The 16836-nt window shown below is 30.5% G+C and overlaps 2 protein-coding genes across 2 annotated transcripts; one reads left to right on the top strand and one right to left on the bottom strand.

Moving 5' to 3' along the window:
• Positions 1-2641: 2641 nt before the first annotated feature.
• On the bottom strand, positions 2642-14313 carry LOC130901058 (replication factor C subunit 1). Its single transcript, XM_057812137.1, has 14 exons — positions 14121-14313; positions 13679-14035; positions 12487-12913; positions 11012-11166; positions 10400-10523; positions 10018-10343; positions 8262-8778; positions 7103-7249; positions 6166-6389; positions 4874-5220; positions 4445-4699; positions 3346-3559; positions 2911-3096; positions 2642-2855 (listed from the first exon to the last, which is right to left on the bottom strand). Exons 1-14 carry the CDS (start codon positions 14127-14129, stop codon positions 2778-2780), a joined length of 3366 nt encoding a protein of 1121 aa, XP_057668120.1. The 5' UTR covers positions 14130-14313; the 3' UTR covers positions 2642-2777.
• On the top strand, positions 14300-16331 carry LOC130901059 (peptide chain release factor 1-like, mitochondrial). Its single transcript, XM_057812138.1, has 2 exons — positions 14300-14991; positions 15651-16331. Exons 1-2 carry the CDS (start codon positions 14481-14483, stop codon positions 16310-16312), a joined length of 1173 nt encoding a protein of 390 aa, XP_057668121.1. The 5' UTR covers positions 14300-14480; the 3' UTR covers positions 16313-16331.
• The last annotated feature ends 505 nt before the right edge of the window (positions 16332-16836 follow it).

Here is a 16836-nt window from a genome sequence, read left to right as displayed (position 1 = left end):
ATTTTTCTAAAAGGTACTGATCTATTTTAACAATTTCCTTCTAAATGGTTTTTAATAACAAAATTAATTTTATGTGGAAGGGACATTTTTTTCTATTATTGATAAAACAACATAAAGTTTGATCAATATACCTACGTAAGTCGGGAAATAATTTGATTCGAAATTAAATTGATGGTAGCAGTAAACTATTAGTCACTGAGCCTATTTACTTTTAATTTGATGCTAGTTCTTGACAAAAGTCAAAAAGCAAAAAATTGATGATTTTATAAACAAAGGATTAGATTATAGATTACAAACTATTTGAGGAACGGATGTATTTGAAAATTATTGGTAAATATATAGCACTTTATATACAAGGATAGACCAACTATTCAGTAATACCTGTTACTATATGTGAACGAATTATTCAGACAAATTTGGAGGGTTTTTAATATTATGAGAAATATATTTAGAAATTGAAGCTTTCAACAATTCCTTCTACCATGGAATTCTGGAAGCTTTCTCGATTTATGATGAGGATTAACTAAATATTCAAATTTATCGAATGCATAGGAGGTAGGTTTATCAGGGGCTCTCTATCAGTAAAAAGAGAAAAACCTTAGTTCCCAACCTTTTATATATATATATACATATATATATATATATATATATATATATATATATATATATATATCCACATGGTCCACATGAAGCGATATAGGGATATATATATATATATGGGTGATTCCGTTCTAACTGTGATATTCAATGTCCTGTATTGTTTTTTTGTACTAGTCATTAATTAATAATCAATTAATAAAAATTTTGTGTTAATTGAATAATTCTTAAGATATTTAAACATTATTTTTATACAATATAACTTGCCACTTAAAGAAAACTTATACTACATCACTTGAATGTCAGTACCGTGTCATGTCCATTCCTAGAATTTACCGATAAATTATTAATTTTTTTTTGTCGTAACAAATGATTTAAACTAATTACCTTATAAATTCTAATGTTTATGATCAAACTGAGGAAAATTGATGCACTTGTTGTTTAATATCTTAAGTTACCATGTCAGTACCGTGTCATGTCCATTCCTAGAATTTACCGATAAATTATTAATTTTTTTTGTCGTAACAAATGATTTAAACTAATTACCTTATAAATTCTAATGTTTATGATCAAACTGAGGAAAATTGATGCACTTGTTGTTTAATATCTTAAGTTACCATGTCAGTACCGTGTCATGTCCATTCCTAGAATTTACCGATAAATTATTAATTTTTTTTGTCGTAACAAATGATTTAAACTAATTACCTTATAAATTCTAATGTTTATGATCAAACTGAGGAAAATTGATGCACTTGTTGTTTAATATCTTAAGTTACCATGTCAGTACCGTGGATAAATGAGTCAGTACCGTGGAACTCAAAATCCGACATTTGTGTCTTGCTCGTGATACTTTGAAGTTGTAGTAAATTCCTCTTAGAGTTTTATTTTTACAGTAAAATAGATGAATAATATGCATAAAAAAGTTAGAAAAGTTAAATTTTAAAATCTTGAAATTTTGAATACAAAAAATCACAGTTAGAACGGAATCACCCATATATATATATATATATATATATATATATATATATATATATCCACATGGTCCACATGGAGCGATATAGGGATATCATTGATTAAAAAAAGTACTAGAGGTCTTCTTTTCATTTCATATTTTATTATCCTTCCAAATAATTTTGTGTAGTTTTCCATGGAAATCGAAGTATCAGTTCAAACATTTTTAGAAGCTTCTCATTTTGAGCATAGGTCGCCAAATTGACACGCATACTTAACCGATTGTGAGATCGGATAAGATTATCCCGGACATCGTCTAATATATGTATGGTTTTTGGGCTTTTCGACAGTCGTCTATTGTGGCTTGTTCTTGACGTTTCGTCAACACGAGGGGCTGGCATATTCAGAAGCTGTGATCGATTCAATTGCTAGCAAACTACAATAAAAGATAAGTCACAATCGACGACGGTCAAACAACCCAAAAACCGTACATATATATCTTGAACCACTCAAAAACACATGAGCCCAATAAACATTCACTAGTATCAAAATCTGTCAATAAATTATAAATTTCATTTGCTCGTTGTTATGTAAATATGAATGGAGGCTACTGCTATAGTGATTTGTGTAGAGTAGAGAGAAGCACTGCATTCATACCAGTAGGATTCACAGTAGCAACTATCATCTGGCACCTGCGCACTTCTTCTGTATTAATAGTAAGTATTAATATTGAATTGTTATGGTTGGAATGAGTTTCTCATTAGCATTGACTGGACTTTTTGTTTTTAAGTACGCGTTAATTTTCAAGATGATCTCGACTAACTAATTATAAAAATCAAAATACTGGATAAGTTATTAGATTCATTTTTTATAAACTTTTGTACTATGTGTAAAGTATAATATTTGAATTTTTTAACATCATTCGCGTTATTAAGTTATTAAAATGCTCCTAAGCATAGATTTCAAACTTTGACGCTCACCTATATTTTATAGTTGTTTTGTTAAAGTACCAAAAAAGTTGCAGATTTATGAAAATACAAGGTGGTCGAGCTGAAATAAGGAGGCTATAGCTTTATCATACAAAAACAAAAAATTTTCAAACGCTTAGATTTATATTTAAAAACCATTATGGAAATAATTATTTTATGTATATAAAAAATCAAAAACAAAACAGATGTATGAAGAACATGAAAATTTTAAAATTAAAAATTTAAATGAAACAAAATATACTACTTCTGTTTCTTGGCTTTTCCTTTTGTTTTGCTTGTACTGGGTTTGGTGGTTTCTTTTTTGCTTGTTTTTCCAATCTAATAAAAATATGAAAAAAGATATTGGCATTTTATGATAAAACCAATTACTCACTTTTATCAAAGAATCAACGTTTACATCTTCATTGTCTTCTTGTTCATCATCTTCATCAGATTCGAGTATATTATCTTCATTTTCTGGATTATCATCTCGAGACTTCTTTTTGGAAAAACCAGCTCCGGGAGCAAACGGTAACTTATGTCCTATTTTATTGTACGCCCTCGTGAATGCCGACTTCACCTTGAAAGTTTTTACACTAAATTAAAACTTAAATTGAATTGTTTTAAAAAAACTCTACTTTGATTGTCACTAATATTATTTACTATTTATAAAGAACAAGAGTAAACAAGAATAGTAAAAATACTCCATTAGACTTTTAGTTTTAATTACAATGCTAAACGAAGCTACTTGACTAAATAGCTTATTGAATATTAATTTTTTTTTTTGCAACATTGTATTATTTGAAACAAAAATGATGATGATAGTTACCTTCGAATCAATGTCATTAAATGGATTTTTATCATCTTTCCAGTGACATAATTCTAAAATATTAGTCAGATCTTCTCTCAATAAAGTGTAAGCGTCCATAACCGCTATTGATTGTTGGATACCATCAACGCCATATTTTAAAAGAGGTGTAATTATTGCGTTTCTTAACGGCACCAAATAATCGAGTTTCATGGCCACAACGTTGCCAGATGTACTGAAAAAGAAACGTTCTACGTGTCTAATCGCTCAACAGTAACATATTTTAGTAAAATTCTCACATTTTGTAGTTTCTAATGAAAGTTACAGTTATCTCAATTTTTTAAAATAATTGTGTGGTAAGTGTGAGTGTTAGTTATAGTGGTAGTGTAAACAGTGTGTTCAATATGAATATCACCAACGGTTCCAGATATTCCAGCAAAATTATGTCAAATCCTCCTCTTCACCCATAGGACTTTGGCCATGGAGCCCACTATCTCCAAAGCATCAGTTTTTACCGACGTCGAAGCTCTGACCATTGCCAATACCCGGCTCAAACGCCGCAGCATGAATGGCGCTGAGACAAACAGAAAAAAGGAAGAAGGCCAAGGCTGCCGAGACAACTCAGTGCCCAACGTCGGCGGATCCTAAGGTTGCCTCGACCTCCAACCCTTCTCCACTTAGAGCTTTCAACCCGTATGTCCAGATAAATCTTATTAAAAGAACAAGATCCCCTTGCTCTAAGAGTTGGCTCCAAAAGCTTTAAAATTGCATCCTCAGTACATCCCCGTTCTTGCTACGGAAAATCGGTGAGACGATCAAAACTGTAGCTGGCCATGAGTCGAGCGGGGCAACCCAATACCGCTATCACGTAAGAAGATCTGCTGGATTCCATTGACGAAGTGACTGGAGCTATCATTCGTTAAAAGGTTCAAGCCTGCTTGGATTTTCAAAGGAGCCTATGTGCTTAACGACCCTTGGCCGCCAACTATTTTACAATGAACCATATGAAATAAACTGCACTGCTCGTAAAGAGCCGTATTATTTGCTCAGACCTCATATTGTGCTATTATTTGCTATCTAATGAGTCTCAAATTTCATGAAAATAATAATGAGTACTCACCTCATTCTAGTGTGAACATGTAACTCATTGAGCATTCGCTTTCTCTTATTTGCAGAAGAATTTTTGCCCAACCATCCTGGAAAGTTGATTCTAGATGAAACATGACCGGACATGTAATAACCTGGTAAAACTGATGAGTACATAGCTTGAGATTCTAATAAGGACCAATTATTTGAACTCCTTATTTTGGCATCAACCAAATCGCCCTTACTGATTGAATCAGCTGCCAAAGCAACACGTTTCATAACTTCAGATCTAAAACATACACTATTGTATTTTTTGAAAAGTGGCCATTGTAGCAAATATTTAAACCGGGCTGAAGCTTCAATGTTAAGCTTTTACATTTATTTTATTTCTTTTTTCAATGGTAAAAGTACAAGTTAATTATTTTTTTTTTATTGTAAATGACCAAAAAAATTGTGTACTCACTTAGGACATTTAGGAGTAATACCCAAATAATTCTCTTGTACAAAAAGAGGCCCCATACTGTAATCATAATAGAATAATCTAATCTTATCTGATACTGTCATATTCTTCTGTTCAGATTCTGTAAATACCATCCTAACAACTTCCCAAGGCCCGAGAACTGTATCCTTTTTGGCTTCTTTCGCTTTACTTTGAACTTCTTCTAGAGACATATTTTTGTTTTGAGCCGCCCACATAGTGAGATGATTCAAACTTTGACGAATGTCACAGCCTGTACCTGCAATTATTTCTGAAAGTACGTTTGGTGATATTTTCAAGCCTTCCTTGAAACAAATCGACATCATTGCGCCCTAAAAATTATCAAAGTCAGCTAATGCTTTGGTAAAAATAATGTAAAATGTGTATATATATAATGAATTTACGAATTATATTTTAAAAAATTTACTAGAAATATGCTTCTATATGGCTCTACAAGCAATAAAATAAAATTCCACACGAAAGTCTAAAGCAATGATAATAATAAGTACATATATATGGTTAGTGAATCAAAGATCAAAGTAGAAAAGGAGCACTTGTAACTGTAGTAGTCAATGGGAACAAAATATTATGAAACAAATATTTCAAAAGAGGTTAGCGAGAGTAAATTTGTAAGATAAATTATGAAACCACATAAAACAAAAAATCCAGATTCCTAGAATTAGTCAAGAATGAATTTGTGAAATGGGATAATAATAACTTATATTTATTGGAAACCATAAAACAAACCTAATATAACAAAAACAAAGTAACAATTTGGTAAGGCAACCAGATACATACGAACAGGACTATTAAAACCAGATATTGTTGAAGAAAATACAAACAAAATATTTGATACAAATAAGAAAAGAACCATCAAACATACATTTAAGAAGCATGGTGCATAAGAAGGAATAATAAACTTAATTTATTAATACAACAAAAAACCAATCACCGAGATTCTATAATCATTTTGTCATGAAGAAGATAATTTTAGGTAATGATGGTGTTCAATTATTCTATATCCAACAACAGATTAATCAACGTTTGTGGTTTGTGGGTAGAAACCACATTGAAAATTAGAAAGAACCTGTATATTTTATGAGAAACTTAAAATATCAGTAGATTTGAATCGGGAAACTTTGACATGATGTTATAACTGGGAGTTCAATTTCGAATGTACCTAATACAACAATTATTTACTGGGGAAGTGATTAGTAGTACTATTACTTATATAGTAAATAGCAATTGTTAGTAAATTAATAAAAATTATACATTACCCTAATTTGTTCGAGTCTAGGTTTAGCAAATCTCAAATCAAAGCAGTAATTCACCAACGATCTCATCTTTTGGTGATTTCTGTCATTACACATACAAATAATTGGAACGCTTGTTGTTTTTATTAAATTTATCAATTCCTGAATCCCACCCCTATCTTCATTGCCTGCCATACCATCAACTTCGTCCATTAGAAGAACCCTCTTTCTGTCAGTCCTTGCTTTACCTGGAGACAAATTTCGAAATGCCTTTTTAAATTTAAATAATATAAATTACATACATCAAATCTCCCTACGATAGAAAATAATGTAATAGGAACATTTACAAATGATACAGTCATTTTATCCAGCCACAAAGATCCAGCTCAACTCCAACACCACTTGAAAATATTAAAGATTGGATAAGGAAGTAGAAAATAAAAATTAATGAAAATAAATCTGCAGAAAAAACATTCAGTTTGAGAATGAACCAATGTCCATCAGTCATTATAAATAATGTAAAAATACCAGAAACCCATTCAGTCCATTATATTGGAAAATACACCTGGATTCAAAGCTAAACTGAATATAGCTCATAGTCAAAAATATGAAACAAATTGATTTGCGCTCCAAAGAGTTATATTGGTTATTAGGAATAAAATCTAAATTAACCATGGACAACAAGTTGTTAATTTATAAGACTGTGATAAAACCAATATGGACTTATGGCATAGAACTTTGGGGTTGTTCCAGTAAATCAAGAATTGCTATCCTTGGTATGTATCGATTGATACATACCAGAAGTCCAGAAGGATTGCAGAAAATATCATGATTGACTAGAGGGACAAGAGAAGCATAAAACACAACCTTTATTAGAACCCCAAAGAGAAAGAACTTAATTCTGATTGCTGATTTATGTGCAAATAAAAAAATAAAATAAATACAAAGTTAATCTTTTTACCTGCTGCATAACCTGCAATTGTAGTTGTGCTTAAAAGTTGAGCTACTTCTTCTTGTAATAACTTTTTACTTCTAGTATCAGACGCGTTAAATTCAACTACATCAAAACCTAACGCTTTGGATACCAAGGTTGCTGTAGTTGTTTTACCTGAAAAAAAAATAAAAGTAAACAACAAAATTCATTTTTTGTTAAATTATCTGTAGAAGTTATAATACTACACTACAGTCAGTTTGTTCTTCATTTACACTACACTGAGTATGAATGTCAACTATGATTTAATTTTGGTAGTTCATTTGAAATGTGTTTTGTGATTTTTGCAATGAAAAGATACAATAATATAACATTCTTATAAATAGAATTTCAAGTACAGAAGAGTTAAAAATGTTACGTAAGGTTTATCAAAAAAGTGATCCTGAGGGTTACAAAGAAATTAAAAAAGTTTGTGGTATGGTAGATAATTTGTCTCATCTTTGCTGGTCATCCATCACTGATGGAAAGGAAATTATGACTGAAGTTTAATTGTGAAAGCTAGTTACTGAAATTTCTGTATTTAACGAGCCAATTCATTTCATGTTACACATCTTACATTCATAAAAATAAAAAGCTGTAACTGAAGATGAGATATATATTTGCAATAAAGGCCTCTTCCAAGTGAACCGAAACCAAAAGTCGAAGTGGATCAAAATTGAAACGACAATTTATTTCTGGTATAGAAGTATTAAGCACCTCAAAAGGTGAAACAGTTAATAAAGAATATTTTCTCAATTTTATACGACATTTAAGAGAAAAAATTCGATGAAAAGACAAAATTAGTGAAAAGAAAATTCATGGATGTTACACCATAACAATCACAATGAAATGTTTGACCAACAACTCAATGAACTATAACCATATTTCCTAACCTAACCCTAACTTCATTTGAATTTTCCTTTCCAGCTTAGCACTTTTAGTCACAGTCGATAGAAGAGATGGAAAAAATTCATGAAAATGGGAATAAGAAATATTTTAATTAATTATGAATTTGAAAGGGACAATATAATAAATTTAAATGCATCCTACATATTGCATTTTTGATATAATAATATAATAATAACTTATTTTACCAAGACAAACAATATTGAATCTAATCAATCATTACTGTTTTAGTGATACTACTTACCAACTCCTGGTGGTCCACTCAACAAAGCAGCTTTATAATACGCTCCATTATCATTTTTAGCCCAAGGAGAGGGTCGGGGTATCTTCTTTCTCACTGCAGGTAATTGATTTCTATACCAGTTAGATAACCATGTGCTTAACTTATTCATGTTACTGCCGTCCCCTTGTTGACCAATTATACCTTTTGTATCGATTGGTTTATATTTATCAGTCCATGCCATCGAGTTAGTTGGAGACAAAGATACTGTTGCTTCATCTTTTTCTGATGAAACAGATAGAGATTCTACAGATTTTTCTCTATTATTTGAATAAAAGTTTACAGATTGGATTGAGTCGATATTTTTACGATTTTCAGTAGATTCTGATGAATTAACACTTGCCTTTGAAGGAGATTTAGATTTTATAGATTTACTAGGTTTGGAAGAATTAGTCCAGAATGATGATGTCTTTGAGTTTCCTTTATTAGTTTTGTCCCTTTTCGACTCTGTTTTGGTGTGACTTTGATCTTCTTTTTCATTCTGTAAAAGTTGTTGAATAAATAGCAGTAACGTTAAGTATCTGAAATTTATAAATTGTTAGATTTTAATGTTGAATCATGAGACTTTTATACTAAATGTTGTTTCAGAAAATATTCAAGGTAGATGTTTTGAGTTTTTAGGGCGACCCCAAAGTATAACAGTGTCAAGGAAATGTTTTGATAAACTTATATTCAACTAGAGGTACTTGATAAAAAATAACCGAAAAATTGTATTTGTCCATTACAATATAATTTGAGTTTGTAAAACTTGGATCACACACAAAAAGCTGCCAAACTACTCTTTCAATGGCTTCATGAGTTATTTGCTGATGCCTCCTAGGTTATGGGGTTAATAACCAACTGTATGTTTACTGTTTTAATATGAAAGATGAAACGTCTAACATTATCTATGTAGAGGCTGATACCTACAATTGGAGAATATATCCTTATCTGGAGCCGATCTTAGTTTTTCTGAAATACTAACAGCCGTCTAAATGGGCAGTAGACCAGGGCGGCAAATTTTGTTTTATTTTGATACTGATTGAAGACTGAAAAAAATTATTGTTCACACTGAAGCGAATAGTTTTGATGAGCCGAACAAGAGCAAGAGAATGCAAGTATTTTAAAAAAAGGCGTTGGAATTAAGCATATAGAGGATTTAGCTTGAAATTGTGATTTCTTGTAGAATTGGTTTAAAATCGTAATTAGTTCAGGAATGCGTACACTTTCAAAGCTATATTTCATCTTTTTCTTTGGCTGTGTACACCAGTGTATAGTTGTTCAGGTGAGAGAAGCTTTTCTTTCTTGAAAAGAGTGAAGAACCATTTATTATCGACCTTAAGTCAAGAGATTCTTAGTTCTTTTATACATATTATTTATCATTTTGTTGTTAAGCAATGAGTGTAACGAAAAAAACGCATCAACGTTATTCATTGTGTAAGCTTTATTCATATTATGTAAGTACTGAATAGTTTTAAAACAGACCTTTCAAATAAATTAAACCTTTAAACAATTCTTTGCAATGAAAATAATCAAGAAGTTTAGATTTTTTGATAAAAAATGTAATTTGAACAATTGTGAACCAAGGTATCGAATTTCATAGGTCTAACGAGGTGGCAATTCTACATCCGGTTGTCATGTACGATAGCGAGATCTGGGTGTTGAACAGTAGTAGTTATCATTTTCATGTTGATAAAAAAGTAGTAATAATTTAAAAATTAATATCACAATTTATATTTACCGCAACTGAAGTTGTCTTAGCTACTTTTTTGAACTCATCAAATTTTTTATCTTGTTCTTCAATTTTATGTTTCTTTTTCTTCTTTTCTGATACTTCATCACAATCCTTTTGTTTTTTCTTATCCTGTTTATCATCATCCTCAAATGAATACACTCCCGAATCGTAAGAATCTTGAGATTTTTTAGAATACTTTGGTTTTAATCCAGATTTGACTAAAATCAAATCAAAAAATTCATCTTCGTTTATTTCGGGTATTTTATAGCCACGAGCTTTTTCTAGTTTTGCTGGACCAGGATCCTCACCAACTACTACATAATTAACTTTCTCTACAATCAATGAAGCAATTAATTTTAATAAAAAAAATTTGAAATTATTATCTTACTTGAAACAGCATGTACGACTCTACCACCGTGTTCTTTTGCTAGATTCAGAAATTCTTCACCTTCTAATGAATCTAATACACCAGTACGTAAAAATGTGAGACCAGTTAAACAATTAGATTTTCCCTTAAACAAAAAATTAAACAATAACACATTGGGGTTAAGAATTCTAGTTAAAGTAAATATGAATCTGGGTGGTAGTGAGAAGTGTGACGCAAATATCGTCTTGAGTAAAACTTCAATTTCATTTATAAGGAATTTGAATTTTTACAGAATTATACAAGTCAAACTTTTAAATCTAATTTGAAACAATTATTTTAAAACTTATATAGCTGATTGTATTTTTAATGAAACACTGATTACACTACCACCACCAGAACACTCACAATTACACTGTCTGACGCGCGTTTTGATAACCAAGTTATTATCTTCAGAGACTGAAGTTTACCTGAAGACAATAGCTTGGTTAGCAAATCGTTTGTCAGATAGTGTAATTGTGAGTATTGGTGTAGTGATAAAGTAAACAGTCTGTCAGTATGAATATTACCAACGGTTCCAGAAATTCTAACTTTACTGATTGTATTGTTCAATGGATTTTCGTCCATCCTACTTACCTTTGGTATTTCTTTTTGTCCGTGCATTTTTGGGCCGCTTCTGTTCAAATACTTTTGGTATAACATAGCCGAATACCTTTTTTTTTCAAATCTTTCTTGATCGGGGTCAATTTCTGAGTTAGATTCGTCCAGTTTTGGTTTTTTCGGAGTAGATCCTGCACACACAATTATTAAATTTTAAAATAACTGTGTTTTAACCAAAGTTAGGTCAATAAAACAGTGGTAATTATAAAATAATAATAATAAATCATCTTTTTTGGTCTGATATGTGACAAAATACAATTTACAAAGTATACAACACATATCATGCAACAGGAGTAGCAAGATTCAACATATACGTTATTCTTCCACCTAACCACTTCCAGCTGCTTAACTATGCAAAAGAACTTGAGACAGTCTCAACTATAAATTGATTGAATAATTACATAAACCCAAAAAAGATAAAGTCAGTTATATATTTGTTTACTAAACAAAATTGCTCTGTACTTAGGTTTAAAGGAATTTATACCACACAATTTAATGTCGTTGTGGAAAGCATTATAATAATAACTATTAACAGCTAAATATGTCAAACTTCCTTAAAAAAAAGCGCATATTTATGCCGAGGCATGGTTAGCAGATTTTTATGTCTCCCATGTAAATTATGTTTTTTTTTTTCACAAAAAACAAGTTTTTCCCTCAGGAGTCGAATGTTTTAAGCTTTTTTAAGAAGACACACAGTATTATTTGCATTCTGTTTTAGATTATACTCAGTGGAATATTCAAGAATAATTAACAGATCTCTATTTAGGTGTGTAGCTACTGCTTCTGGATCTGCAGGGTCAAAGAAGTGCAGAACTTGAGTGTCATCAGCATATGATTGAATGTGAGAGTGAAAGACACTGTCACATATATCAAAGACATATATGAGGAACAAAAGTGGACCAACTATTATATACCTCTGGCTGAAAATAGAGATATTCCTATTCACTTCTTTTTGTGAATCTATGCCTTCATTTCATTGCTTTTATTTGGATTTCTCAATAATTCAGAATATTCTCAATTTGTTATGTTTTGTTTATAACTTTTTGTGAGTTCAAAAAGAATTATTTGTTGAGCATTATTTACTTATCTTTGAATAATGGTTAACATTTCAATTAATCATACAATAAAAAATTTCCATCTCATAGTACTTCTTCAAATTATGGTTTTTGAAAGGCTTGCCATTTTAATATATACATTTTGATTCATCAAATATATTGGCTCAATATCTCAGTAACCACATCTTTGTTTCAAATTCCAACACCACTAAGTAATTTTTTGATAGTTTTGATATTTTGATGTCATTTGCTAAAGAATCAAAAATGTATTGTCTCAGTCTATTAGAAAAAAGCATGGTCAACTATTACGATTATCTATTATGAAATATATACAAAAAACCAAATGATATCTTAGAGCTTATGTGACAAAATCTTCATATGAATTACAAATTATACCTTCTGAGGGAGTTCGTTGCCTTTTATTTTTCTTATTATCTTTCGGTTTATTAGGAGTATCTTCATTCGAACTACTTTGTTTACTTCCAGAATCTGTCGCTTTAGGAGATACTTTAGTTTTTTTGTTTTTGTAACTTTCTTCATCCAAATTTTTTAGAGTTTTCTTAAACGCCTCATCGGGATGTAAATCAGTTTCAAATTTTTTCTGTTTAGATTTAATTTCCTCATCTTTACCATCTGTTTCGGGCCTTTTAGTTTTTGTTTTTTCATTTGGACTTTTACGTTTTTTAGTTTTGGTATTTTCTTCCAAAGCATCATTAAGAGATTGCTCTAAAAGCTCCAAATTATCTGACAATAAACCATCATCTAGTTCCAATAGAGTTTTCTCAAAAGCTTCATCATTATGTACGCCAACTTCAGTTTTTACCTGAAAATTAAACTTATATATACACATACTTGTATTTGGATTGAATAATAATTATTAATTTGTTCAAAAAAGCAATTAAGTAATAATATCTAATGACATGAATATTGAAATATTTAACTCGTTTCATATTAGCACATATTATCTTCTACAATTAGATAAAACATAATTGATTGTTAGCAACATTATATTAGGTCTATTTTCTAAAAATACTTAATATAATGTAATTTAGAAAACGCGAAACTATTATAAACTCGATTCTTGATATAACTGATACTGAATTAACTCCTTATCTTATATGCTCAAGTTAATTTGAACGCACTAAACAGGCCAATGTGTGCACAATTGAGATAATTCAAGCGGCATTGTATTCTATGCTGCAATAACTCTTTACACTCAAATATAATCGAGAATTGAAAATATCAATGTAAAAGCTAAGAAAAAATCGTTTTATTGATATTTATCATTTACATGGGATTGTAAGCTATAACACTTATTTATTAAAGAGTAAAATGTATTCTTTTCATGGAATAAAAGTGCAATATGTCAAAATTATCCACCAAAAGAGGAGTTTTATCAAGGGTGGTAACAAATGGAAATTTTTGAGGTTGTGGATTAGGCTGGATATTGCTTTATAACAATGTTGAAATTGTATTCTTTTCACATAAAATTTTTTTTTGGTTAATTAGGGGTTAATATTCTCAACTTCCTTACTGCAAAACATGTAACATAAAAGCCACTGAAAAAATTTTTTCCAATATAATTTACCTTTTTCTTTTTATTAGGTTTGTTCAATAGTTTTGATTCAACTTTGACTGCATCCCCTCTAGGAAGAGTCCCAATATTCTGTTTAATCGGTTTATCACTAAATACATCATTAATGTCCACTGGTTTCAACTTTATTTCTTTTTTATCCGGTTCCACATCAGAATCTGAAACAATTACTATGGCTTTTTCAGATTTTCTTTTACTTTTCTCAATTTTCTTTTTGCTTTGTTCCGGAGTAGACACAATAATGTCATCGTCATCATCAGAGTCTACCAAACGTTTGACCTTCTTTTTAGTCTCGGGTGTTTTGGATGTAGTATTTTTATTCGATATTACCGAAAAAAATCTTCTTATATCCTAAAATGTTCAATTTAATGATAGTTCAAACAAGGATAAAATAATCATTTTATTAGTTTCATGTCATTTACACACGTTTAAATACCTGTGGCATAATTCGAGATAAGATTGCTTCATTTATCTGCAATTATCAATATTTTTTCCAGAAAATTTTTATCATTTTTCGCGCGTATTTATATAGGTTATACTGACATTTTCTTATATTTTTACCTGTTAATGTCGGTCATGACATGACATCATTATGGGACAAAGTACCTACACTAATGTTGGTTGTTTCAGAGACAGAACAAGACATTTAGATAACCTAACTTTTCAAGAAAAATATAATTTGTTTACGATTTAAATAATTGGTTTTAATCTTAGAAGTTTTAATACGATTCAATATTTCTTTACTAGAACATTAATACATTTTGTTTATTAAGTGTTCAACTGGCATTAAGTATACATGTTTTTATTCAAGTCGGTAAGGTTGTTACGAGTACTAAGGGGAGCTAGAAATAACGCCATTTCTATAAAAAAATATGGTATAATTCATAATAATGAAATCGATCTAAAAGTTAATGGAATCTCTTTGAACAACTACATCAAAAAATTACAATTAGAATTTGATATATTGAATAGAGATGGTATCAACAATGAAAGAAAAAATGAATTGCTACCTATAATACAAATATTAAACAAACGTCAATTGTTGGTCAATAATATCAATAGCTTAGAAGATCTTTTTAAGGATAATGATACCGATATCAGGAAACTAGCCAAAGAAGAAAAGCATAATTATGAAAAGATGTTGGAACAACTGGATAAACAGTTATTACAGAATTTATTACCCACAGATAGAGAAGATTTTTACAACTCAATTGTTTTAGAAGTACAAGCAGGTGTTGGAGGACAAGAAGCTATGTTATTCGCTAAAGAAATGTTTGATATGTATTGTCATTTTATAGATTATAAAGGTACTAAGAATTCAGTACATCTTTCCCTTCAATTATTTTCATCATTAGCACTTTGTGCACCTACAAATCATTTTTTGGCATAAATTACTCCCCTTGTCCTTTTGTTATAGTTTTTTATTGGTTCTGACTTGATTTGTAAGCTTTCTCCATTCTTTTCTGTTTTTGCTTTCCAGTCTATTATTTCTAGGATTCTGGTGTAGATAGAGGTATCCATTGTGTTATCCTCCTCACCATTTTTGTAGGTATCCTTTTCATGATGTGTCCTGTCATCACTATTGTTTCTATTCTGTAGCGTATTACTAAATTTTTGGCACTTTTATTCAAAAGTACATCCTTTAGTCTTGGATGCACATTAACATGTAATAAAAGGTATAAATCAGTGACATAAGTCCATGAAACTTCCTGAGGCATTACAATCAGCTTCTAGTTATATCTCACAAGGTATAAATTATTCGATTTTTTTATAAAACATATTTTTTTTACTCTGGGAGGAGTCCGGTTCCGCTCGCCTTCCTCCCCACCGCCTGGAGATGGGCCATTAGGCATACTTACTTTTAATGCTTGATATTTATTATTATATGAATCCTGAATTTGTGAATTTCAAAAATTTCTGACAACAAAGCACTTCAACTATTTTACCTTATAATAATTAATTTTAGGTTGGAGTTATGAATTGGCGGAATATGCAGAAACAGATCTTGGTGGAATACGTTTTGCATCAGCACTAGTAAATGGTGATTCGGTGTTTCGTTACTTTAAACACGAAGCTGGTGTGCATAGAGTTCAGAGAACACCTACTACCGAAAAAGGCGGAAGAATACACACAAGTACAATCTCAGTGATAGCACTTCCTCAACCTTCTGATATAGATATAAATATAAATCCTAGTGATTTGAAGATAGAAACAAAAAGGGCTTCGGGAGCTGGAGGACAACATGTTAATAAAACAGAAAGTGCAGTGAGAATTGTTCATTTGCCATCTGGAATATCTGTAGAATGTCAAGTTGATAGATCACAAATCAAAAATAGGAAACTAGCAATGGCTAAATTGAGAGCCATACTTTATCAAAGGGAAGTGGATATGCAAAGCAACAAAATAGAAGCTGCTAAAAAAAGTCAAGTCAAGACAAGAAATAGAAATGAAAAAATTAGAACTTACAATTTTAATCAGGATCGAATCACTGATCATAGACTAGGTATCAATGTACATAATTTAAAAGTATTTTTTGAAGGCGGTGCACCATTAGACAATTTAATAAATGAATTAGAAAATCATCATGCTGTTAATAATTTGTTAAATATTGTAAATGAAGAAACATAATAAAACTAGATAATAAGGATCTTACTTTCTTTATCTTCATTCTTATGAAATCTGACAATATATATCTAGAGCTTTTCCACAAGGTGGATCAGTCATCACCTTTCCTATCACCGTTTTTCTCTTGCCACAAAGCAGCTATACAGTGTGGAATGACCAAATGAAATAAATTCGTTAATATAGAAATGAGGGGGTGTTGAAAAAAATTCTTGGAAATGTTGATTTGTATTTTTAAATATGGATATTTTTCAAAAACAAATTATACAGGATATGTCATGAGACAGTGGCCAATACCAACTTTCTTATTTTAAATGCAACCCCCTGTACATTATTATTTCTAAAAAAGTAGCTCACAATGCAGTAAGTGATTATATGAAATTGGATATTATGCTTTAGTTTCAAGAGAACCCACATAATTTTGATAGACAAGCAGCCAGTTCAGTGTTAGCCATACATCAATTTTTTGAATATTAAAGGAAAATAAAATGGATTCCTATGAAATGATACCAATGCAGGAGCTCATAGAC

This window comes from Diorhabda carinulata, chromosome X (genome assembly GCF_026250575.1).
Source record: "Diorhabda carinulata isolate Delta chromosome X, icDioCari1.1, whole genome shotgun sequence".
NCBI lineage: Eukaryota > Metazoa > Arthropoda > Insecta > Coleoptera > Chrysomelidae > Diorhabda > Diorhabda carinulata.
Note: the sequence above shows the minus strand (reverse complement) of the source record. Positions and strands in the feature narration are given on the sequence as shown.